Raw genomic sequence first — 25,017 nt, forward strand, 5'->3', positions numbered from 1 at the left:
TCCTCCTGCAATACTAACAATACGCCGTTTAAATCCTTCCATTACGTTTTTAGTTTTTCGACAATTTATTTGTGTGCAGAGCACCAATTTGTGGAAATGGCAAACAAAAATAATTAGATGACCCCAAGGCAACTCCCTATTTTCTTCTGTTTTATAACTGAGCCCCCCAACACCGCTGAAGTAGGTTTACATTTCAAACTTAATAACATTATGGCTCTGTTCCTGAACCTTGTGACCTGCCTAAATATGTAGCTGTCTTCTAAGGCAGCATCCTAACTGAAACAGAATTCCAATAGAGTTGGGAGTTAACGTAAATGCATACATTACTGTGTAAAACTTTGGGCTCTGTCATTTTTTTTTTTTTTTTTTTACTTTTAGTCTCTCATGCTCACCAAGGCTGCATTTATTTGATAAAAAATACAGTAAAATATTGTGAAAAATTATTAGAATCTAAAATAACTTTTCTATTTAAATATATTTCACAATGTAATTTGTTTCTGTGAATTTTCAGCAGCCATTACACCAGTCAGTCCTGGTGAGAATTTAAAAAAAATGAATAAATTAGACATATAGGTGACACATTACTTATAGAAGTGACCATCAAAAAACAAACAAAAAAACAAAACAAAAAACAAACAAGAAAAATACCAACCCCAATCTTTAACAGTATTGTATATTGTTACAAAAGATTTCTATCTTGAATAAATGCAGTTTTATTTATTTAACTCATTTTTCTTTAAAAAATCCTGAAAAAAAGTATCAAAGTTTCCAAAAAAATAGTAAGCAGCACAACTGTTTCCAACATTAACAATGAATCAAAATATTAAAATGATTTCTGAAAGATCATGTGACACTGAAGACTGGAGCAATGGCTGATGAAATTTCAGCTATGCATCACAAGAATAAATTATATTTTAAAGTATATTAAAATAGAAAACTGTTATTTTAATTATAACTATATTTTATAATTTTATTGTAATAATATTTCACAATATTACTGTCACATATCGCTTGGAGCAAAGAACGAGGAAGCACGGAGATTCTTCAAATATAATCTTTTAATTTCACAATCACCAGGGAATCCAACAGAGGAACACAGGAACACATAAAACATGACGTTTAACAGCGGACGAGGGACTACAGAACAGAACACTCTTTAAATACAAGGGGAAGAAGAGACACACCTGGAAATCAATAAACTAATAATGACACTAAATGAGGACAGGAACAGGAAGACCAAATAAGGGCATGAGGAAACATGAGGGAGGAAAAACACAAGTCTGACATCACGCCCCCCTCCGGAAGGCACGTCCTCACGCCATATAACATCCAATGGGGAGGGGGGGTGAGCGCCTTGGAGGCCTCCAGGGACAGGGTGACCAGACGGAAGGCCTCCAGGGCGGTGCCCGTTCCAGGACCCAGGGTGGAGCAGGGAGCTCGGGAGGCCATGGCGGGTCAGGGAACTCGGGAGGCCATGACAGAGCAGGGAGCTCAGGCAGCCATGGTGGGACCGCCTCCGAGGCCCACGTCCCAGCCCCCGCCTCTACGGCTGGAGCCATACTACCCCCCCAATGAAAATCCTTGGGGGAAGTAGAGGCTGGTTCTGGCTGGTACTCTGTAGGAGCGGGCACTTGAGGGCTCTCTGGAGGAGCGAAGTTGGCTGGGACCAGCAGAGATAAAGGAGACTCAGGAGACGATGGAGCGAATGGACGGCTGGACGGGACCAGCGGAGATGAGGGAGACTCTGGAGAAGGAGCAAGGCTGGATGGGACCAGCGGAGACGAGGGAGAATCTGGAGACGAAGGAGGGCTGGGCTCCGCGTTAAGCTCTGTGACATGGGTGGGCTCCTTGTTGAGCTCTGTGACTTGAGTGGGCACCCTGCTGAGCTCTGGAGAGCATTCTGGAGCGGAGTCTGGAGGGTGCTGTCAAGGAGTGGGAAGTGGTGGGCGCTATCGTGGAGCGGGCTCTGGAGGGCGCTGTCGAGGAGCAGGCCCAGCAAGGCGCTTTCGAGGAGCTGGCACTGGGGGGGCGCTCTGGAGGCGCAGGCACAACAAAGCGCTTTCGAGGGGCTGGCACTGGAGCGTGCGCTGGGCTGGAGTGAAGGGAAATCAATGCCGCTGTCCGCGGCTCCCTCAAGCTCGCCGCCGTCCGTCGCTCTCTCAAGCCCGCCGTCCATGGGGCGGAAGGAGCCATTGGTGGGGTATGGGGAGGTTCTCGGCGTGGGGTGAGCTGGGGAAATGCGGCCCGTTCCAACGGGGTCTGGACGATGAGATTTAAAAGTTTCCTTTTATTTCTTCTACTTCAAACTCTGAAAAATTGAGGAAAAGGACGAGATTAATTAGCTCGATCAAGAAAAAAAAAAAAAAAAAAAAAAAAAAAAAAAAACAGACAGGGAGATTGCAGCGGATCATCTCGTCATCCAACCCCAGCAGGAAGCACGCACCTACAGCTGTGTTGTGCCAGTTCATCTGGTTGGAGAGCTCGAGAAACTCCTCCACATATCGCTCCGACCACCCTGCCGCAAACCCCACAGCGTGTCCTCAGCTGAAGTCATCTTGTTTGGTCCGCTGTTCTGTCACGTATCGCTTGGAGCAAGGAACGAGGAAGCATGGAGATTCTTCAACTATAATCTCTTTAATTTCACAATCACCAGGGAATCCAACAGAGGAAGACATAAAACATGACATTTAACAGCGGACGAGGGACTACAGAACAGAACACTCTTTAAATACACAATACAAGACGAACGGAAGATGAGACACACCTGGAAATCAATAAACTAATAAGAACACTAAACGAAGACAGGAACAGGAAGACCAAATAAGGGCATGAGGAAACATAAGGGAGTAAGTCTGACAATTACGTTTTTTTGATCATAATTGATATTTTTGATCACAAAAATGCAGCATTGATGAGCTTAAGAGACTTCTTTAAAAAAATATTAAAAACCATACTGATCCCAAACTTTTGAAGAGTAGTGTAGTACATGCACATACAAATATTTTTTTATTTTATTTTAATTATATTATTTAATTAGAACTGTTTTTAACACAACTGAGGTTAAATTAAATTGCTTTATTAATTAAATATATATATATTTTTAATTGAGCTTGTTGCAGTGCATTCTTGAGATTGCATTCTCCACAAGATATACTTGAAAAAACTCTCTAGAATCTTAGATACAATTATACTGTCTTTCTGTGCTAAATGCTAGGATCATGCTTGCAATGCCTTAAAATGTCGCCTATATGGTCCGACTACTAGGTTTTGGAACAGAGCACATGCATCTGTCTTTCAGATGTTGGTAGACTGCTGTCGGCAAACAGGCAAACAGCCGTGAAACCGAAGACACTATAAAAAACACACTGTAAAAGCATATCAACTCTTATAGCTGATGGAATATGCAATCACCAACAGATGTCAATGTCTATTAAACCTCCTGTAGTGCAGGAAGTGACATCACTCACCAATTTGCGTTGGCACCATCCACAGACCCCGCATAGCGCCACCAGCCACACGACACACACTGTTAAACCCACCGATACCAGGAACACACTCAGAGACAAAGAACCTGCGGAGAGACAAGTGCTTAACATTAGAGCTGCTGATAACGTTTCCTTAACACGTTTATTCCATTTGAGTCCTGTAAATAGCTTACCAACATGCTAATGTCAAACTGTATTGGAATCAACTGAGAGAGCAGGGCGCTATTTGTGCTGCTGTCTATAGAGCGTTCCAAATCAGTCAATGGAGAGGATCCATCTTGGTTAGGATGCTGCTTTAGACAGCAAGGCAGCTCACTAGGACCAAGCTTATATTTCAAGGAAAATGTTCTTTCAATTTTTGAAAGAAATGTCACAAGGCTGTTTCGACACTTAAGGGATCATTTAGCATTTCAAAGGGGGCACATATTTAACGGTTCATGCACAAATTTGTAACTAAATGAAATGCTGCTTAAATTAAACTAAATTAAAAAAAAAAATGCTGAAGAAACATGCTTTAGCCTATAATAAAAGAATATAAAGTATAAAAGATGGAAAAAAACAGTGTATGAGTGATGAAGTACATAATGAAGAAACATGGTTTAAAAATTAAAAAAGCATATGAGTAAAATAAAATAAAATAAAAAGGTCTCATTCTTAAAACACATTATTAATAATAAAAGACTATAAAATATAAAAACTACAAGAGTAAAAAAAAATGCATGTGAGTGATAAACATCTCAAATAAAAACCCTAAAGAAACATGCTTTATGATAAAATAAAACTAAACTATGCTAATAAATGTTTATTAGGCATGGGGGCACATCTAATTCATTGTTTGATTAAGCTGACCTGTACTATACTGCCCAATTGGCTTTTTTTAATTAGGTAAAGAAACTTTTTTGAAGGACAGAAATTGATTTAATTTCTCTGGTGCAGCAGTGAAGTGAGAGGGGGCGATGAAATAAAACGCAGGCAGCTGCTTAGAAAAGTGATTCATTTTCACTGAGAGGGGCAGAACGGAGAGCAGCCGTGTAATCCCGTTAAACTGACTAAAACACAAGTGAAATATAGAACAGTCTGGTCCAATATAAGCCAGCTGACCCTGTCGTGATTTTAGTCCATAAGAGTTCGGGCGAGGTCTGTCTGTGAGACTTTCAGAGCCGAGGAGATTTAGGTGGGAGGTGAGGAGAAGACCAGGAAAATAAAAAAAGCTCTGAAATCAAGTGATCACCGCTTTCTTTTTTCCTTTTGAAACTGCTGTTTAGAAGCACAGTTGAAAAGGATAATACTTTAGATCCAAAAAAGGGAGCGAAAATTTGACAATAATCCAGTACTGAGAAGGCGAAGAAAAGAGGGAATAAATGATTTTATAATGCCTCTAAGAAATATAAAAATGAGGAAAATTACAGTGAGAGGAGGAAGAGGAGATAAATGTGTGCGAGAGAGAGTGTGTGTGCTGAGGTTATGGGAATTTTTCTATCCTTTTATTTAATGTTATCAGCTTATTAGTCTTGTGAAGCCAGACGTCTGACTAACGTCATAAAGGCTGATTCATATCCCAGCTAAGAACCGCCCACTTCAACGGGACTGCACTGCAAAAAAATCACTTTTTTAATTAGTGTTTATTTCTTGATTTTACAGTTAAAACATCTAAACATTCATAAACAAGATACATTTACTGGAGAAGTAAAGTAATTATTCATTTTGAACCAATTGCAAATATGTTTTCTTGTTTTTAAGCATAAATCTAACAAGAAAACAATTTTCCAATGAGGTAAGAAAGAAAATTGAGTTATTTTAAGATTTTTCTATTAAAACTTCTAAGCTATTATGTATCATTTTCAGGTATTTTTATTAGAAAACTACCTATTTCATAATGTTTTTTAATAGTATGAGTGATAAAGTACATAATAAAGAAACATGCTTTAAACAATAAAATAAAAATTAAATATATTAAAATAGTTATATAAAATAGTATGAATGGTAAAAATCCTAAACTATAAACCTAAAAAAAAAAAACTATTAAAATAATAATATAAAAGATAAAATAAAATATTGTATGGGTGATGAAGGTCTCAAGTACAAAATCTGGAAGAAACATATTTTATATTCTTTAATTCTTTATATTCTTTTATAAAAGTATATATAAAAAAATGTGTATGAGTATGAGTGATGAAGTACATGAAGAAAGATGGTTAAAAAATACAATATTTAAAAAAATAATAATTATTAAAGAGTATGAGTAATAAAGGTCTCAAGTAAACATGCTTTATAATAAAATAAGAAAAAACTCATATGATTTACAGTCCAATGAGGACATTTTTTTTTTTTTTAAATTTGTAAAATCACACCACAAATGGAAAAACCTGTGGGGAAAAGATTACTAATCATTTTGAAATAATACTGTGACATTGAAAGGCGGTGTTGGAAAAAGAGCAGATATGTACTAGAGATCGTAGTGATCAGAATTTCATCTTTCCTCCTGTAGACATTTGCATTCACCTGTGGATGTCTTCACTTCTGCTGGTCTGTTGGCAACACTCACTGTACCGTGAAAGACGAGAAGCCCCTTCTGGTCTAAAGTGTCTCTGAGGGGTGATATCTGAAAAACGCTCCCCACTGACTGCACCATTAGTAACTTTATCTAGCATTTCTGGCCTTTCAGAAGCAGTAACAACGAGAGCGAAGACAGAAGGCAATATGGAGAAGATGAAGGGATCAGAAAATGACCTGATGGACTCGAATTTGAACGATTACTCAGACTGTTCAAAATTCAGAACTGAAAAACTGGCTCCCATTTAAATAATAAGTGTGAATTTGAAGTAAATTGGCTACACTGTAAAGGAAGTTGAATGACAGGAAGAGGAATCTAGGCCAAAATAAACCTATTTAAACATTTTTATTTTTCAAAACTTTCAAACAAGGTTTTTTGACTCCAAAAATCACAGTGTATCTTTTCAAAATATGTAGTTTCTTACAAAGTCTCAAATGTTCACCAAGGCTGAATTATTTATCAAATATACAGTAAAACTGTAGTAATATTTTAATAATATTTTATAATTTAAAATAACTGTTTTCTAGTTAAATATATTTTAAAATGTAATTTATTCCTGTGATGCAAAGCTGAATTTCCAGTATCATTACTCCAGTCTTCAGTGTCACATGATCCTTCAGAAATCATAGTAATAAATTGATTCAAATTCTTAAGCAGCATATTAATATGTTGAAAATGGTTGTGCTGCTTAATATCTTTGTGGAAACAGCAATACATTTTTTTTCATAAATAGAAATGAAAAAAGAACAGGATTTCTTTTGAATTAGAATCTTTTATAGCATTTTAAATGTCTTTACTGTCACTTTTAATCATATTTTTGCATCCTTGCCCGAAAAAAAAAAGTATTAAGTTCTTAAAAAAAACAACATTACTGACCTCAAACATTTGAATGGCAGTGTATATGAATTTCTTTTAATTTCAATACTTCCTCACATAAATTCAACTCTACAAACTGAATTGGAAATTAAAACTCATGCTCACTTAAATTCTGAACGGTGCACAATCCTGGTCTCTGATCTGTGATTTGGGATCAGAGTCGGACGATATGACACTACATATATAAGCCAATTAGTCACTGATCACCTGTAAATAATGTTGAGAAAATCCTCTTGATATAGTCTGTTATGAGACACTGACCCAAATAATAATATCCCCATGGCATTTTGGGTCATGGCACCGTGTGACAAATGGGGCCGTGTCGTGTCTCATCAGACATTTCTCAAGCAGTGGCGGCAAGGATTCTGACAGGGTTATGCCAAATAACTGACAAGATTATTTGTGGGTCAGATCCACAGCAAAGCCACGAGAGCAGATCCTTCACCCGTGTGTGATGGGAACGGGCCTAACGGCACCGAGTGATGGATTTCAGTCCAACTTTCACAGCTGATGATATACAGTAGATGCACGATTGCATATTTCAAGTGATTTTAAAGGCACAAATGAAAACTGTTTGTCTATCAGGATCTATGTATCTCACTCCCTCAGCCACACCGTAACAAGGACGAATGATTAAAACTCATTAGGCCTCCCAAACGCAGGCAGCGCCTGTTGATAAACATTTGCATTTTTGGAACAAGCCCAATCACAGAATTCTCGCTCATCCTGGATGGCAAAACCAGGCTTTTTAACTCCCCTGCCGTGGAAATCCAATCGTCTAGACGCTTGTCTGAGAGCCCCCTATGGACATCGCATTGAATATCTCAGATTACTACAGCAAAGAGTTCAGGTAATCAAACAAGACGCTTCTTGGTATCGCTACAGAAACAAAAGGCAGGAATGTGGGCGACCCCAAACGGTTTTGAATCAGATATTGCACATACAGCTAGTGCTATTTTTAAAGTTTCAAGATTGAATATACTGAATATGAGTTTAAACATCTTCATATGCTGTAAAAAAAAGGGTTTTCGAAGTTGTAAATACAACAAAGATTATTAGAGTATGTTTTACAGTTTATACTTCAAATGTCATGTTTAATTCATTGAGTAGCTTGCAGTTTCTTTGTAATTATTTGTGAAATTTACTAGCAGTTTCTGTGCAAAAATTGTCCCAAAGTAAATCCTACACCATTTTTTATTCAGCGTATAATCATATCATATACTGTATTAAAGGGCACAGGACAGAAATGAAACACTTGACTTGAATAAATTAAAGCTGCACCTCCTGCCACCATGAGATGGCTAATAATGATTCGAAAAGCTGATGAGTATTCATAATCATAATCATAATGGAAACAACAGTTTGTAGTAATAATATACAAAATATACACAACTTTTTGTTCAAAGAAAATAATCAAAATTAACAGTAAATACTCCTAATGCTACAAAAAATATTTCCATTTCAAATTAATGCTGTTGTTTGAACATTTTATTTTTTAAAACATCCTGAAAAAGGATCACGTTTCAAAAATACAAAGCAACACAACTGTTTTCAGTGTTGATAAGAAATGTGTGATCATGACACTGAAGACTGGAGTAATGATGCTGAAATCTATATCTATATATGATGCTTTTCTATATTTGTGACCCTGGAGCACAAAACCAGTCTTAAGTCGCTGGAGTATATTGTAGCAATAGCCAAAAATACATTATTGATTCGTTTAAGCGGAGATATGATTATTGATTTTTTTCTTTTAGGCCAAAAATCATTAGGATATTAAGTAAGGATCATGTTGCATGAAGATATATATCAAAACTTCATTTTTAATTAGTAATATGCATTGCTAAGAACTTCATTTGGACAAATTTAAGGGCGATTTTCTTAATATTTTGACAGACAGACAAACAGACAGCTAGATTTTAGCCAGTTAGTACTGTATCATTGCCTGATGTTTTACGATCTAATCAACCTTCAAGGCTAGTGATTGAAATGCATTAGTACATTCTAGAACAATGCTTTCAGTTTGCGGACCGGTTTCAGGTCCACAGGGAAGCTATTAGTAAACCATGTATCAACAAATGATGTGAGTGCCCTTAAAGCAGCTAAATTACAGCGAGAACTGAGGCCTCTTTGATATGATCAAAGAATAGGTGCAGACTGCAGACAGAACGGGATAAAAGCCGCTGCTAAAGATCAGGAAGAATCACAGGGCAAAGCACCAGGTCCAAAATGTGACCCCTGACAGCAGGTCAGAAGCAAGCGCCGCCCAAACAGCAGGAGACGGCAGTGTTCGGGCGCTCTGGGTCTCCAGCAACCTACTTACAGACGGAGACCATTCACAGCCATTCATATCTGCACAGCACACCAAGAGGCTTATTTAGGCTAACTCGGGCCCCTGCGCGGTCCCCAAAGATCCAGCTGTCTGCTGGTGTCATCAACTCAGTGTCTATATGAGGAACTGTGTTTCTCATCGTTGGGAGATGGGAAAAAAACTGGAGCAACTGGATGCATTTTTCTTTCATATTGGAAAAAATGAACAAAAATGGAAGGGGGAAAAAAATGGAGCAACCAAATGTTTTTGTTGTTTGTTTGTTTTTGTTCATATTTGACAAAGACAAAGTGTACAGCAGTCTGCTATTTTGACTATTTTATTTATTCACCCTTTATTTGTCCTGATAGGTTACTGGGAACATTTTGCCTTAATAATAATAACCTAGCGAGCAATCTGAAACTACAATATGGATTAACATGTTATTTTGGTATCATCACTGATTATATGATATATAATATTTTGAATACATATTTTTTAAATAAAAATTTATAATATTATTACTTAATTTGAATAATATTTTGAATGTGTTTATTTTAATATTTTACATAATTTTGTTTATATTTGTTAATGTGTCAATATTGTTTTATTAATTTTTATTTCAGCTTTTGCTATAGCTATTTTCATACTTAAAGTTATCAAATAAAAATGAGAAATTGGCAAATAAAATAAGCTTATTTTATATATTTTATTTCAGTTAACATTTATTTGATTTCAAGTAACAAAAAGATGTTTTTATGTTTTTTTAATGAAAATTATTTTGTTGATGGAAATCTGGGAAAATATTATTTGAGGGAAAAAAGTGAAAAATAAAAATGTTTTGGTGTTTTTATTTAGATTTTTAATAATATACTTTCATTAATATTTTTTATGAGAATTTCCTTAACTATTTAACATTTGCATTTTGATTTTAGGTAAATCTTTATTGATGTTGTTGTGTTTTTTTTTTGTCATTTTTATCAGTTCATTTATATATGTCTGTAGTTTTTATTTTTCGTTTTTATTTCAGTTATAGATTTATTATTATTTAATTAGTCAGGCTTACTTATTTTAGTGCATTAAATTATTTTGGCAACCTCTTGGACAATAAAATAAGCTTTTTTAAATATTTTATTCTTTATATAAAAATAAGCTTTTTTTATTTTATTTTAAGTAACAATTTTTTATGGTTTTAGTTTTAGTTAACTATACTAACCCTAAATAAAAAATACTGTTGATGAAAATCTGATTAGGAAAAATGATTTGAGAAAAAAAAATGTGAAAAATAAAAATGTTTTGTAAGAAGAAAAATGTAAAAAGAGCAAATAATATGACTGTACTATGTATGCATTTCTCCATCATTGGGAGATAACTGGAAACTGGAGTGCTGGAATGCTTTCTTTTTTTTTTCATATTCGACAAAGCCAAAGTGTACAGCAGTCTGCTATTTTTACTATTTTATTTATTCACCCTTCATTTGTCCTGACAGGTTATTGGGAACACGTTGCCTTTATAATAACAACCTGGCTAGCAATCTGAAACTCTCTCGGTGGTGATGAAATAGATGTAATTTGCCACATGCTTCGGCAGGGCCGGCTTGGTGAGAAACGTCTGACCCAATAAAGACAATCAGGATGAGCCAATCAGAGATTATGTAGCGCTGAGTTATGATGCCGGACAGCGGCCCAGACGATCCGGCTTTCCATTACAAGATACTTTCCATCATATGGAAAGATCATATTACGCCAAAGAACTTCATCTATTTTTAAAGCAAAATGTCCTGCTGGGATTTCTGCAGTCACAGGTACATTGCTTGAGCCTGATGCTCTTGTTACATTCGGGATTATTATTTTTACAATTCCCAAACACGGGGGGGGGGGGGGGGGGGGGGGGGGGCTGCCACTAGTCAGACAAACATCCCAAACGCACTCATTAATCCATAAAATCACTGACGAAAGTATTAATTGACAATGTTTTTTTTTTTTGACTGTGTCAACAATATCAAGTGGGATGAAAAAGATGCACCATGACTTAAATTACACAATTCGGATTAAAACAATTTTAGGATCATTGAAATACTATTATAATTTTATTTAGAATTTATTTTTATATTGTGAGTTTTATTTAGTTAAAATGATTTTTTTTGCAATTTTTATTATTATTTTTAATGTATATAGTTTTTATTAATTTTTAATTTCAGTTTTAGTTGTAATTATTTCAGTACAGTTAAACTAAATGAAAACGACACCTGGCAACATCTTGGAAAACAAAATGATTTAAAAAAAAATATTTTATATCAGTCAACATTTATTTCATTTCAAGTAATGAATTATGGATTTAGTTTTAGTTAACAAGGACTGTGTCCAAATTCAGGGTCTGCATCCTTCGGAGTACTCATTTGAAGGATGTTACGTCACAGCGCCGCGACGAAGGCTGTCCAAATTCGTAGGATCCTTCAAATGCGGCCCACAAATACGTCCTCCTTTTCCCCGAATTGGAAGGATGGGTGTGGTGGATCCTTTCCCGTCCTACCTATCCCATAATTCTTTTCGGCAGAGCGTAATGGCGGACGAAGCGAGCGGTAGCGGAGTGGGAGAGGAGTTTCTCTGACAAAACAAGCTAAAGTTTATGCTTCGGCTCAATGCATTTGTAGGAGAAATTAGTAGAATACTTAAAAACAAATAAAAATAGGCTATAATGGCTTACCTGGATGTGACGGTCTTGTAGTCTGATATAAGAAACTCTCCGACAACGAGCAAAGAAAGTATTTAATTATGAGGAGAATAACTCTTTGTTTGTCCATTTTCCCGCTTCTTGCTTGGCGCTGTCACGGTTGCTAGGCGACAGGATATGAGCAACGGGTAAGGGAGGGAACTGAAAGAAGGGTAGGCTGTCCAAATTCACAAACACCGACTTCCGGGTTTTGCGGACGTCGGAGGATCCCTCCTCCTTCAACCGGGTAGGAAGGATCCTAAGGAGGATGCAGACCCTGAATTTGGACACAGCCTATAATAACCCTGATTAAAACACATTGTTGATTAAAAACGTGAAAATGACTTGATGAAAAAAAAGTTTTAAAACTGAAAATTGTAAAAAGAGCAAATAAGATGATTGTGTTGAGAATTTGCCCTGCAGATGCATGCAATATATAAGAAGATGAATCAGTTATCTCCACAACATAAATGTAATATTATAACTTATATTTGCACAGACAATGTGGCAGGTGAACAGTTACTGTACATGACAGTCAGAATGAGTGTGTAATTTGCATTGAGAATGTCACCGTCTCTAAATCAGGGACTCGCAAACTTTTTTGGATATATACCAAGTGATTTTAAGTTCATATTTTAATAATTTAACAACAGATTAGCATGATCACAGACACAGTTCTCTGATGCTGATTAATGTTTATATGACATGCAGGTAAACACATAAAATGAAACACATAAATCTTTTTTAAAAATATTTTGGTAGTTTTTATAAAGTTTTTTATGTTAATTCGATTTTTATTATTTAATAATTTCCTAATAAATTTAATTTCTTAGCTATTTTAGAGAATTCTTAAGAACCAAATAAATAACTAAATAAAATCATAAGACAATAAATATGAGAAAAGTACAAATGAATACCGCTCACAGCATTAATTTAGTATTAGCCTGCTCAAAAAAAAAAAAGAAAGAAAAGAAAAAAAAAAAAATGAAAAACATCTGACCTGAAATCACCTCTCTGAGCGAGACCCAGAAACACAGATTCTCACAGCTTGGTCTCAAAGATGAAGCAATGAATCCAAAACAAGTTAAAAACTATATCTATTAAATTCATTCCAAACCACAACTCAACACAAAAGGCAAAGCAAGTACATATTAACTTGCTCTCAAAGTTTGGTTAAAGAACGCAGGCATCAACTACTTCCATAAGCAAACAGTGTATTAACATTGCATTTACATTTATTCACTTAGCAGATGCTTTTATCCAATGCAACTTAAAACAAGGAATTCAAGCAGCGATTCATTTTGAGGAGGCAATAAAACAAGAAGTGCTAGCAATACAAAGTTTCAAACATGGCCCAGAATAGCACAAGCTGTGGGAGCGATTAAGAAATAGTGAAAGCATAGAAGTAGTCAGCAGGATGCAGATAAGTACTCTCATTATCAACTGTACATTTCTCAACCAGTGTAGAGTACTGCACTATAGTCATGGGTTCTATGGAAGCATATGTGTAGCTAAATTCACTTTGCAATGTAATATGCAAAATGGCAATTACTCAAAAGTGTAAACGGCGAGAGATGTTCAGGCAGGTGAAAAACGTTTGGTTAATGGTGAATATTGACCTATCGTGTGTCATGTTGCCGAGCCCCGCCTTGATGTAATGATTGACAGCTAGGGGGCATGCTCGGCTTGGAATGCATTTTCAAATCCACAATGACTTAAACTATATTCATCGTGGGGTATTTAATTAAAAGGCAATTGAAACGTCATATATGTAAGTGTCAATGCATTTAAGAAAAATAAAAGACATTTAAATCACCATTTTGCACCTTTAGCTCTGAATGCATTTTGAAAATTTTGCTACAATTATCCCAAGTGTCCTACCCCTAAGTCTAAATGCATTTAGGAAAAACAGCATTTAAATTATAATTTTGCTACAGTTTTTGCTTGGACATGTTAAACATATCTAATCAATTTGGGTAATACATTTTAATTTTAATTTTGCAACTTATAAAGCTTTAAAATGCTTTTAATTTGCATATTAAAACTAGTGTAGAAAATGGCAAATTTAAATCATATAATTGAATTTTCATTTTGCACTAAATGTTGCACATATGTATGGGAAAATGTCAATTTAAATACAGAAATACATTGCCATTTTACATATTACATTGCAAATTGAATTTAGCTACACATATGCTTCCATAGGGTTCAGCTCACATTCAGGAAACACAGATACTAACATATGAACACCCTGAATCGAATAAATGCGTCTTCCATACAGAGTATGCATGGAATATAGTGGACTGACAGCTGTGTGAATGCAGCTATAGAGCAAAAGCACTGCTAGATTATGAGCTGGAGGCGACCTGCCAACCCCTCTCTGCGTACAGGACCCCTGAAGAGGCCAGATGGGAGCCTTGCTGCGCCCCCCTGCAGTCACGACACGCACAGCCAATATTCCTGCACAGGAACAAGTACAAACTCACACCTTCTGCTTTTCATAATCCAGGTTGAAAAATGTGCCTTAATGCATTGAGATCCCAGTAAAATACCTTACAGATGAATCATACGTCATCTGCGTCAATTATGTGATCTTTTAAGTACGTATTTTATCTTTTAAGTTCGTTCTTGTCAATGTATATGTACAATGAAACTACAATGAAAGCAACCTCCAGATGCTCTACACACAAGTTTTATACACTAATGGCCATTCTACTATACATGCATAATACACATTATACACAGTACACCATGTAACACAGTACAACAAAGAAAAACTACAGAGAGGCATACAAAGACAACATATGTACATAAATGAAAAAATTATATGCAGTAAAGTAGGAAGTGCATTTATTATTTTACACTATATCAGCTTCAAAGGCTCTATTCATGACAAACTCAAGAATAATAAGATTTAACAGTCTTAATTCACAAGGATTTAACATTATTATTATTATCATCACCATCATTATAAAATAATTTTTACAAACAAAAAAAATAAACGTACTTTATTACATTACTGTTAAAAAGTTAAACTAAACAAAAAAGAGAAATGCTGTCTTGGCAACAAGTTGAAATAAAAACAATAAAAAATAAATACATAAATCTAATAAACCTTACATTGATACATTTTGAATAAACTGTTAAAGTTGTATGAATTCAATTGATTAGATAAAAAAAAAAAAGAATTAAACAATTAAAATTGAATTAAAAAAATTACAAAGAATTCCGGAAATAAAGCGTATGGCTGCTTAATTGACCACTCCCGTTCGGTCGGAGTTTATTTCCCCATTTTCAATAAGAGTAAAGCCCCTTTCACACAGCGATTCCGGAAAATACATGGGTAATGTGTTCCGGCAATTGTTCCCGGGTCGTTAGATTTGCTGCATTCACACTGCCAGTGATTTTCCGGAATCTGTGCACGCGTTCACACACAACCCGTAAATGTTCCGGAATGACACGTGACGTCATCATGTGACGTATATAATGCGCCGCGCACCATTTCACTAAACTGGCGAACGAAAAACAAGAAAAAAAAAACTAAAGTGGCGAACGATTTCAGCTTCAGCGCGGATAGTGAGGGGCTTCGATCGCTGCTTCATTCCAGTTTACACATTTTTTGTTGTGTGAATGTTGATCTGCCTTCAAAACACCTGGTGAAAGAGTCGCATGATAACGCGCGTCATCAGCCTTTACGGCATTTATCCGGCTTTTGTTCACACAGCACTCGTTCCGGGACTGAACCCGGCAATGTTACTAGGTCCCCAACCCGGGATTGGTCCCGGAATCAATCCCGGGTCGTGGTTGCGTTCACACAGAAGGCACTCTGGCAATTTTCCAACGTGCAGTGTGAAAGGGGCTTATGACTTATATTTTGATCGAATTGACGATGGAAGGGGAGAAATACAGAAAGGGCAAGGGAAAACAGCCCGGGAAGGCGGAGAAAAGTGATAAAATAACGATTGAGGGCGCCATGGCCGAGGAACAAGATGAGAGTAATGGCGGACAAGGAGAAAATGAAAAGCTAACAACGAGGGATATGGAAGATAACGTTGCTGTCATCCACGCAGACATAAAGATGATGGCCATGAATATGAAGTCTGAACTGAATAATTTTCGAGACAGAATCAGGGATGATTTTAAACGGGAGTTAGCGGAAACACGACAGGAAATCTACCAGAAGTTAAACGAAATTACCGCCGATCTAAAAACTACAACTGATAGAATGAGCGAGGCCGAGGCCCGGATCGCCGACGTTGAAGAATGGTCCGCGGATTTCAGAGAGGCTCTGAGCCAGTCGCTACAAGCGCAAGTTTGCAGATGAAGTTAACGGACTTGGAAGCCCGCTCAAGGCGCAACAATGTCCGTATCTATGGCATTGCGGAGGGCGCTGAGAAAGACAATATCCATCAATTTATTGAGAACTTCGTCAAAAAAGAGCTGGAACTCGCTGAAGTTGAACTTGGAATACAAAGATGCCATAGATCGCTTGGCCCTATAGACCGCCCAGTGAGGCGCAGCCAAGGTCGGTGGTCGTGTACTTTCAAGAGTTCAAAGTTAAAGAGATGGTTCTGCACTCTGCGTGGAAGAAAAAGGAAATTTTCCATGGCGACAGAAGGATTTACTTCGATCATGACTATCCAGCAGAAACACTGGCAAAAAGAAAGGCGTACTCGCAGATTACGAGGATTCCCCGAGAAAAGGGAATACGGTTTCAAACGCCGCAAGCGAAACTGCGAGTCTTTTTTGAGAGTGGGCCGGTCACCTATGGAAGCGCAGATGAAGCGGCAGATAATCTGAAGAAAAGAGGGTTCCAGTTTGGCCACGAGAAGACTGCTGAAGTTCAGGCTTTTGAAAAAGCGCGGAAGACCCCCTGGCAGCATTCAACGAGTACGGCAAATCGGCAGACCCGTCAGGAACTGATTAAAGAGAAGCTCCGGAGCTTTCGCCGACCAAGATAGACTTGGAGGTAAAGGCATTGGGAGATAAAAGGCTGATTAGTGACTTTATACTGTTAAGGCAGAGAAATGGGCAAACGAGAGTTATCGGTTATGGACCTTAATGTCTTGATTTATACCAAAGGATAATGTTTGCCGTGAGTAAAGACCGTTTCTGCTATTTAGGTTGATTCTTTCTCTTTTTCTTTTTAAACTAAGATTGTTATTATATTATTATTGTCTCCTAAATTGAATGTAAAGAACAACAAGTCTTTACTTCTATTAGAGTTTTAATACCTGATTTGCGAATGGACAGAATCGCCCGTAAGAATGGAGTTGACCGACAAATACGGGAAAAATATATCTGTTTTTGACGTTTGTAAGTGCATACAGAACACCCTATTGGGAATATCAGGCTGCACTGTAGAGGGGCCCTGGTGTTTAGCTGGATTGTTCCACCACATTTAGAAGTGCTCATTACTTCAGAATGGAGGTCCTCTTATGTTTTTTGTTTTGTTATTACATTTTTGTATATGTTACTCAGATTTTGTTTTATAGTTCGGATGTAGTTCAGGCTTGGTCACCAATAGCATGTCATTTATGCTTAGTGTTTCACTACAAGCTTAAATGCAATTTCAGGAGTACAGGGTGATTACCCTTAATGTAAATGGTTTACACAATCCAATAAAGAGAAGCAAGGCCATTGCAAAGATGAAAAGGGAAAAGTTGCATGTCATATGTTGGCAGGAGACCCATCTTAATAGTGTAGAACACGAAAAACTTAAACAAAGGGGATTTAAGAATGTATTTTACTCATCTTACAGGAAAGGGAATAGAAGAGGGGTAGCAATACTAATTTCAAATAGTGTGAACTTCCGTCTGATTTCTGAGTTTTCCGATAAAGAGGGCCGCTATGTTTTAGTGAAGGGATTCCTAGATCAAAAGGAAGTTACTTTAGTTAATGTGTATATACCCCCTGATCAGGATAATTCATGTATTAGGGAAATTTTCCAATTAATAGCTTCTGAAGCATCTGGGGTTCTAATATGCGGAGGAGACTGGAATACCCAAATGCAGCCTAAGCTTGATTCTTCTAACACACTAAAGAAGTTAACTCTTAGAGCAAGGGTAACTAAAAACTGCTGATGGAGCTGGGTCTGGTTGATGTATGGAGAGTTCTCCATCCAACAGACAAACAATTCACATTTTATTCTGCGAGCCAAGTGGCATACTCAAGAATTGACAATTTTTTCGTTCATAATTCAGACAGACATAGACTTACAGACTGCAAAATAGGCGCCAGAGATATCTCTGATCATTCTCCTATCTACTTGACTATGCATTTAGATAATAAAAAGAAGGACTTATCGTGGCGCCTTAATACAAGCTTTCTGAATGATAGTGCATGCAAAGAATATATTCAAAAACAACTAAGGGATTATATTGAAAACAACAATAACGGGGAAGTATCGCCAAGTGTTTTATGGGATGCGTCAAAGTCAGTGATAAGGGGTAAACTAATAGCTCTTACTTCGCATAGAAAAAAGGAAAAACGTAAAAAACTGGTTGATTTGCAGGAGAATCTGAAGATCTTAGAGAGGGAACATAGTGAGAAAAAGAAACCTCATATTCTAAATCACTTAAATAATGTTAAGAAGGAAATAAACAAATTGTATGAGGAAGAATTAGAGAAAAAAGCTACATTTACTAGACAACAAAATTATGAAAATGGCTCAAAGGCTTTGAAGCTGTTGGCATGGAAGCTAAGGAAGCAACAGGCAGAGAGTACTATATTTGAAATTAGAGACCCTAAAACCAAAAAAGTTTGCCACAAACAAGAAGATATTCACAAAATTTTTGAAACCTACTATAGAAATCTATATAGTGAAACGAATAAGACTAGCTCCAAAGAAATAAATACTTTTTTAGAATCACTGGATTTACCGTCTATAGGCATAATACAAAATAAAGCCCTTATGGCAGAGATTACTAAGGACGAGATAGGGAAAGCAATTTCAAGATTAAAAGTTAATAAAACACCAGGATCTGATGGCTTCCCTGCTGAGTGGTATAAGGCCTTTAAAGACCAGTTAATTCCTATGCTTTTTGACTGTTTTAATTATACGCTTAAAGGAGGCGAACCACCAAGAACATGGAGTGAGGCAATAATCTCGATTATTCCTAAAGAGGGTAAAGATAAGAAGGAGTGTAGTGCATTTTCTGTTTTAAACGTGGATTATAAACTGTATGCAGCAATATTAGCTAAAAGACTGGAAGATATAATACCAAAATTAGTGGATTTAGATCAAGCGGGATTTGTGCGTGATAGGCAGACACAAGATAATATTAGACGGGTGCTGCATGTAATTGATCATATCACCAAAGAAAATTCCAGAGGAGTAGGTATTAGTTTAGATGCTGAAAAAGCGTTTGACTCTGCTGGGAATATCTTTACCTGACATTAAGAAGATTTGGCTTCAAAGATGAGTTCATTAGCTGTATTAAAACTTTGTATTCTTCTCCAAATGCTAGAATTAAGATCAACGGTCATCTTACTCCGAGTTTTAACTTGGAAAGAGGCTGCCGTCAAGGCTGCCCTCTCAGCCCTGCTCTGTTTGCTTTATTTATTGAGCCCATAGCTCAGTTAATTAGAGATGATCAGGGAATCAAAGGAATAAGAGTTAGAGGTTTAGAGCAAAAGATGTGTCTATATGCAGATGATGTACTGTTGTTTGTCGCATCGCCAGAGGTTAGTATTCCTAGATTGATGTCCATTTAAAAAAAATTCGGCATCTACTCTGGATATAAACTAAATGTTCAAAAAACACATTTTAAGTTTTAATTATCCTCCTCAGAGAAATATGTTGAATAGATTTAAATTTAAATGGAACTCAACAGGTATTAAGTACCTGGGAATATTAATAACTAAAGACACTACAAAACTATTTGATAGTAATTATGGTCCTATAAATAAGATGATTAAATCAGATATAGATAGGTGGTCCCAGCTCCCCTTAGAGATGTATAATAGAATAGATACAATAAAAATGAACATACTTCCCCGTCTCTTATACCTCTTCCAATCCCTACCAGTTGAAGTTCCCCTAAAACAATTTAGAGAATGGGACAAGTGGATTTCAAGATTTATTTGGAGGGGTAGGAGGCCAAGAATTAAATTTAAAACACTGCAACTGTCTAAAGAGAAAGGAGGTAGAGCACTTCCTTGCTTGTTAGACTATTGCAAGTCAGCTCAGTTAAGATCATTAGTGTGCTGCTGTAACCCAGATTATACAGCAAAGTGGAAAGATCACAGCTAGCTATACCATTGCAATCACTATTAGGTAGTAAAACTTTATATAAACGGTATTTAAATAGTTTAAATCAATGGACTAAAGTTCCTTTTAGAATCTGGTTTAAAGAATGTAAATCACCTTTACTTGAAAGACAGTCAAGACTACTGAGATGGGTCTCCTTTGACCCTGAATTTAAACCAGCAATGTCTGATGGGAGGTTTCAATCTTGGTATAGACTTGGCATCACTACTTTTGGTTCAATTTCCTCAAAGGGTGAATTAGATAGTTATCAGGATATCTCTAATATGTATGGCCTGGAAAAATGTGATTTTTTTAGGTATCTACAAAGCAGAACTTATTTCAACAGTGAAATAAGATATTTGGAGAAACATAAACCTAGTTTAGTAGATTTATTTATTGATGTTTATAAAAATAAGGATAATAGGAAACTTGTCTCAAAACTTTATTTATGTATTCAATCCAATAAAGAACACTCAACTAGGGAGGTAAGATTAAAATGGGAGAGAGAAGCCAGTCTTGCTATTTCAGAGGAAGAGTGGTTAAATATCTGTTCTGCTCAAGCTACTTCTACTAGTTCCGGTATGTGGAGAGAATTTTGCTGGAGGAATCTTATTAGATACTTTATAACCTCCAAGTTAAAGTCTATTCAGAATGGTGAGACGGGTAGTGGTTTGTGCTGGAGGAAATGTGGGGAACAACTAGCAGATCACTTTCATGTATTTTGGAACTGGCCAATCATTCAGCCATACTGGCGGGAGGTAACACAAGTAATATACAATATTTTTGATGATGCAATTGATTATTCCTTTTCTACAATTTACTTGGGGAACTTACCGGCTCATTTGACGGTGAGAGACAAGTACTTATTAAAGATATTATTAGCAACCAGCAAGAAAGCTGTAACACGAAAGTGGCTCCAGTCTGATCCCCCAACAAAGTCTGAATGGTTGGACATTGTAACCAGTGTTCAAAATATGGAGAGAATCACTTTCGCATTAAATTTACGGATGGACTCTCAATACTGGGAAAAATGGATTGTGTTTATCTCTTTGTTTTGTAATTTGACCTCTGTATGTACCTGTTAACAAGACCTATGTAAAGATGCAAAGGTGACCAGTCAACTGTTTACCAAGTTCTGCTGTTATCCTTATCCTTTAAAAAAAAAAAAAAAATAGAAAATATGGGAAGTTCACAGGGCCCAACTTTTCTCAGGAGAATCAGTTGGCTATAACTCATTGCTGGCTGGGAGAAACAATTTCAACATTAATGACATTTAATATGTGATTATTCTTCCTAGGAGGTTTATCTTCCCAGTGTAAGCTTAAAAAAAATTATTCAGGAATAATTAATAACATTCACCCTATGGAAACCTACACACCTCTGCACTTTCCCTCCATCCAACTCACTTCATTATCCGTCTGCCAGTTATTCCCTGTGTGTTATCCACCAATAAGATAAAATGGACATTAGATTTAATGCTTCAGGGTTCAGTCACAGTGATTTTTTTTTTTTTTTTTTTGCAATACTTTCCTTGTCTTTATACATAAGCAAAACTTGAGACATATGATGCCGGATCCTCTCAGCTTCTCCACACAGCATTTTACACATGCCGCTCCTGTTGCAGGCGACTCGCTCGGCTGCTTTATTCATGCACTTGTGACGGTGCATGTTTCAGAGCGGCCTGTTCATATTCAAACACAGTGAGACTGATGGCCGGCTTTATCAGAGCGCTTCACCAGTATTATGCTGCGAGGCTCTATGGTTTGCATGTGTTCAGTGAGGCCTGGAACTGTTACCCTCCAGCTCCCCACACCTTTGGATAAATCAATTTCTATGACCATTACTGGCTAAGGATTAATAAAAAAAAAAAGATATTCATTCATTATTTTTTACTTTCGACTATCAACTTTATCTCAAAAGTTTCCGTGAAATAAAAACAGAAATAAAAGCAGCCACAAATGAGATTGCACTTCACATACAGTAAGAATATAGAGAAATGAAATGAATGAGTTCACACTCACAATAGTCATTTCTAGCTGATTAATATTGTTCAGATGAGTTTACTGGGAATATGTTGTGTTTCTGCTGCTAGTGTTCACAATGCTTAGCCAGACTTCCTCGATCAACATATACACAAGAAATTATTAACCACTGATTAATTACCTCACATCAAGGAAAAACCAAATTGTCCAAAACAATAAATTTCAAATGATATTTCAGCAATATTCAAATATCGAATGAATACTATTTTTTGGACACATACAAAAATCTAAATAATACAAATGACAAATTTATTTGCAATTATTATTTTAATTGTATATTAATGATATACAATATAAGTATTTATAAAAAATACACAATAATATAAAATAAATGAAAATCTAAAATGTAGAATGTATTGTTTGAATATAAAATGTAACATATTCAAATAATAGAAATGTTACATTACTTTGTTTTATTTTATATATATTTTTAATTTATTCCATATTCAAATAACAAATTAAAATTATAATAATGTAAAATAATCAAATAAAAATAAAATAAATTCTAATTTACAATATAAAATTAATTCAAAATCACAGAATATTAAATGTATATTATCTGAATATTAAAAAAATGTATAATTAAATGTATAATTTATTTTATATTCAAATACGGAATATTATTGTATAGTTTTATTATTATATATAATGTTATATTTATGGTTATAGTTTTATTACATTTTATTATAATTCATTATTTCAATTTATTTCATATTCAAATAATCTAAAATAAATTCAAATAATATAATGCAAAATAAACAAACAAATAAATAAATAAATTCTAATATACAATCTAAAATTCAAATAATATAAAATGTATATTATTTGAAAAAATAATATTATTTTACATTCAAATCTTTAATATATATATATATATATGTATGTATTATTTAATACAATTTAAGCATAAATTCATATTATAAAATAAATTTGAATGAATGAACGAACGAACGAATGAATAACTTTGTCAAATCCAGTGAGTAGTTCTTTCTCAGAAGTGCTCATTCTGTCAGCATGGTGCATTGTAAACACCACAAATAATAAAACCTGCGTGCCGTTACACCCAGAAGTTGCATAAAGCTAGTGAATCAGAACCAATCATGCAGTCAGAGCCTATTTATTTGGCATGGACCTGGTTTGTTTGAAAGAGAGTGGGAAACATCACATCTTGAGAAGTAGAAGGAAGAGACTGGGATATATTTTGAGGAAAGGTAGAGAGAGATGAGTTAAAACAGACAGATGCAGGATGGAAGAAGAGATGAAAAGGCCTGAAGTTAAGACAGTAAGTGCTGTTGAGGACCGAGGAGGGTGGGAAGGTCAGCTGGGAGTGGAGGATGAAGAGGACGAAGGGATGAAAGAGAAAGAGAGTGAATTAAGAGCAGGAGGCATGTGGGTAGAGGACACACAGGAGCGAGAGAAAGAGAGTGATGGCAGCTCATGAAGGAGTATGACAGATGAGACGCTGAGTGCCACTTGAGTGACAGAAAACAAAATGAGAATGAAGGAGGAATGAAGGATGGAGGAAATAAATTAGTGGGAAAGGAAAGCCTGATATGTTTGATCTGCTGGATTGTCGGAAACACTCACTTCTGTAGAATATAATGTGTGTTTATGCATTTATATGCCCTACTGCAGTTTAGTCACCACGAGATGCTCATTAAGAGTGTTAATAGGTCTGGGAGGTATAATAGGATATTTAACATGATGGTAGAAATATACCACGCTAGATATACAGTATTTGTGCAGCTTTCAGTGGGCAGGATGCTAATAACATGTGAAAGTCAGTAAGAAACAGAGGACAGCAAAAATGCAACCAAGGACACATCTTAAGTCAAGATAATAAGAACCACAATTTTCAGAGCCTTCAAAACTACTCTGATATCTAAAATAAAAATATAAAATAACATGTTTTAATAAAATGTTTTAATTATTAAAATAAAATAAAAAATACAATTAAATATAACACTGGTAAAACATCACATAATATAGTGAAATATGTTGCATGCAAAAAATAAATTTTTATTTAGATTTAGAAACATGCAGTAAAGCAAAAATACAACAAAGGACATGTCTGGAGTCAAGATAAGGAAGAATGATTTCACACTTTTAAGAGGCTTCAAAACTACTCAAATATTTCAAATAAAAAATATAAAACTGGACAAACATCTAATACAATAGTGAAACATTTGTGCTGCATGCAGAAAAAATTATTTTTATTTACTCTGAATACACTGCTGCTTAAAATGGCTGCCAATTTTGATAAACGTATATTATATTATATTATATTACGGTCAAGCATTTGTGTCAGTGATTAGTTTTGCTTTAAGACTCAAGTCACAACCCAACAAAAACCAGAATCAGACAAAATAAACAAAAATGTCTGATAAATGTTTGATTATAATACATATATAAAATTATGAATATTACCATAACTATATTTTTTTTAAATATAAAAAAATGCATTAAAAACATTAAGTGTGTATAATGGTCAAGCATTCATGTTTGCATTTTTTTTAAATATCAGTTTTTCCCATTTAGATTTAATTCATAGTTTTCTATAATGTTATGTCACCATCCAACATAATTTCAGAATCATACAAAATAAACAAAAATGTCTTATTATTTTTTATAAAATATTATAAAGTCTACTAACTTAGGGAATTTTTTTTTTAAAATTAAAACACACACATGTTGTTTTTTGTGGTTTATGGGGACTCTCCATAGGCGTAATGGTTTTTATACTGAACAAACTGTGTGTGCTATTGCCCTACACCAACCCTACACCTAAA

At 35.6% G+C, this 25,017-nt stretch overlaps 1 protein-coding gene across 1 annotated transcript in view; it reads right to left on the reverse strand.

Moving 5' to 3' along the window:
* Positions 1 to 25,017, reverse strand: part of LOC306881755 (synaptotagmin-7-like) — a 155,940-nt gene that overhangs the window by 86,088 nt on the left and 44,835 nt on the right. Inside the window, exon 2 of the mRNA XM_079436012.1 lies at positions 3,468 to 3,571. Within this exon, the coding sequence (XP_079292138.1) occupies positions 3,468 to 3,571 (104 nt within the window). The remainder of the gene's footprint in view (positions 1 to 3,467; positions 3,572 to 25,017) is intronic.

This window comes from Barbus barbus (genome assembly GCF_936440315.1).
Source record: "Barbus barbus genome assembly, chromosome: 2".
NCBI classification, from domain to species: Eukaryota; Metazoa; Chordata; class Actinopteri; order Cypriniformes; family Cyprinidae; genus Barbus; species Barbus barbus.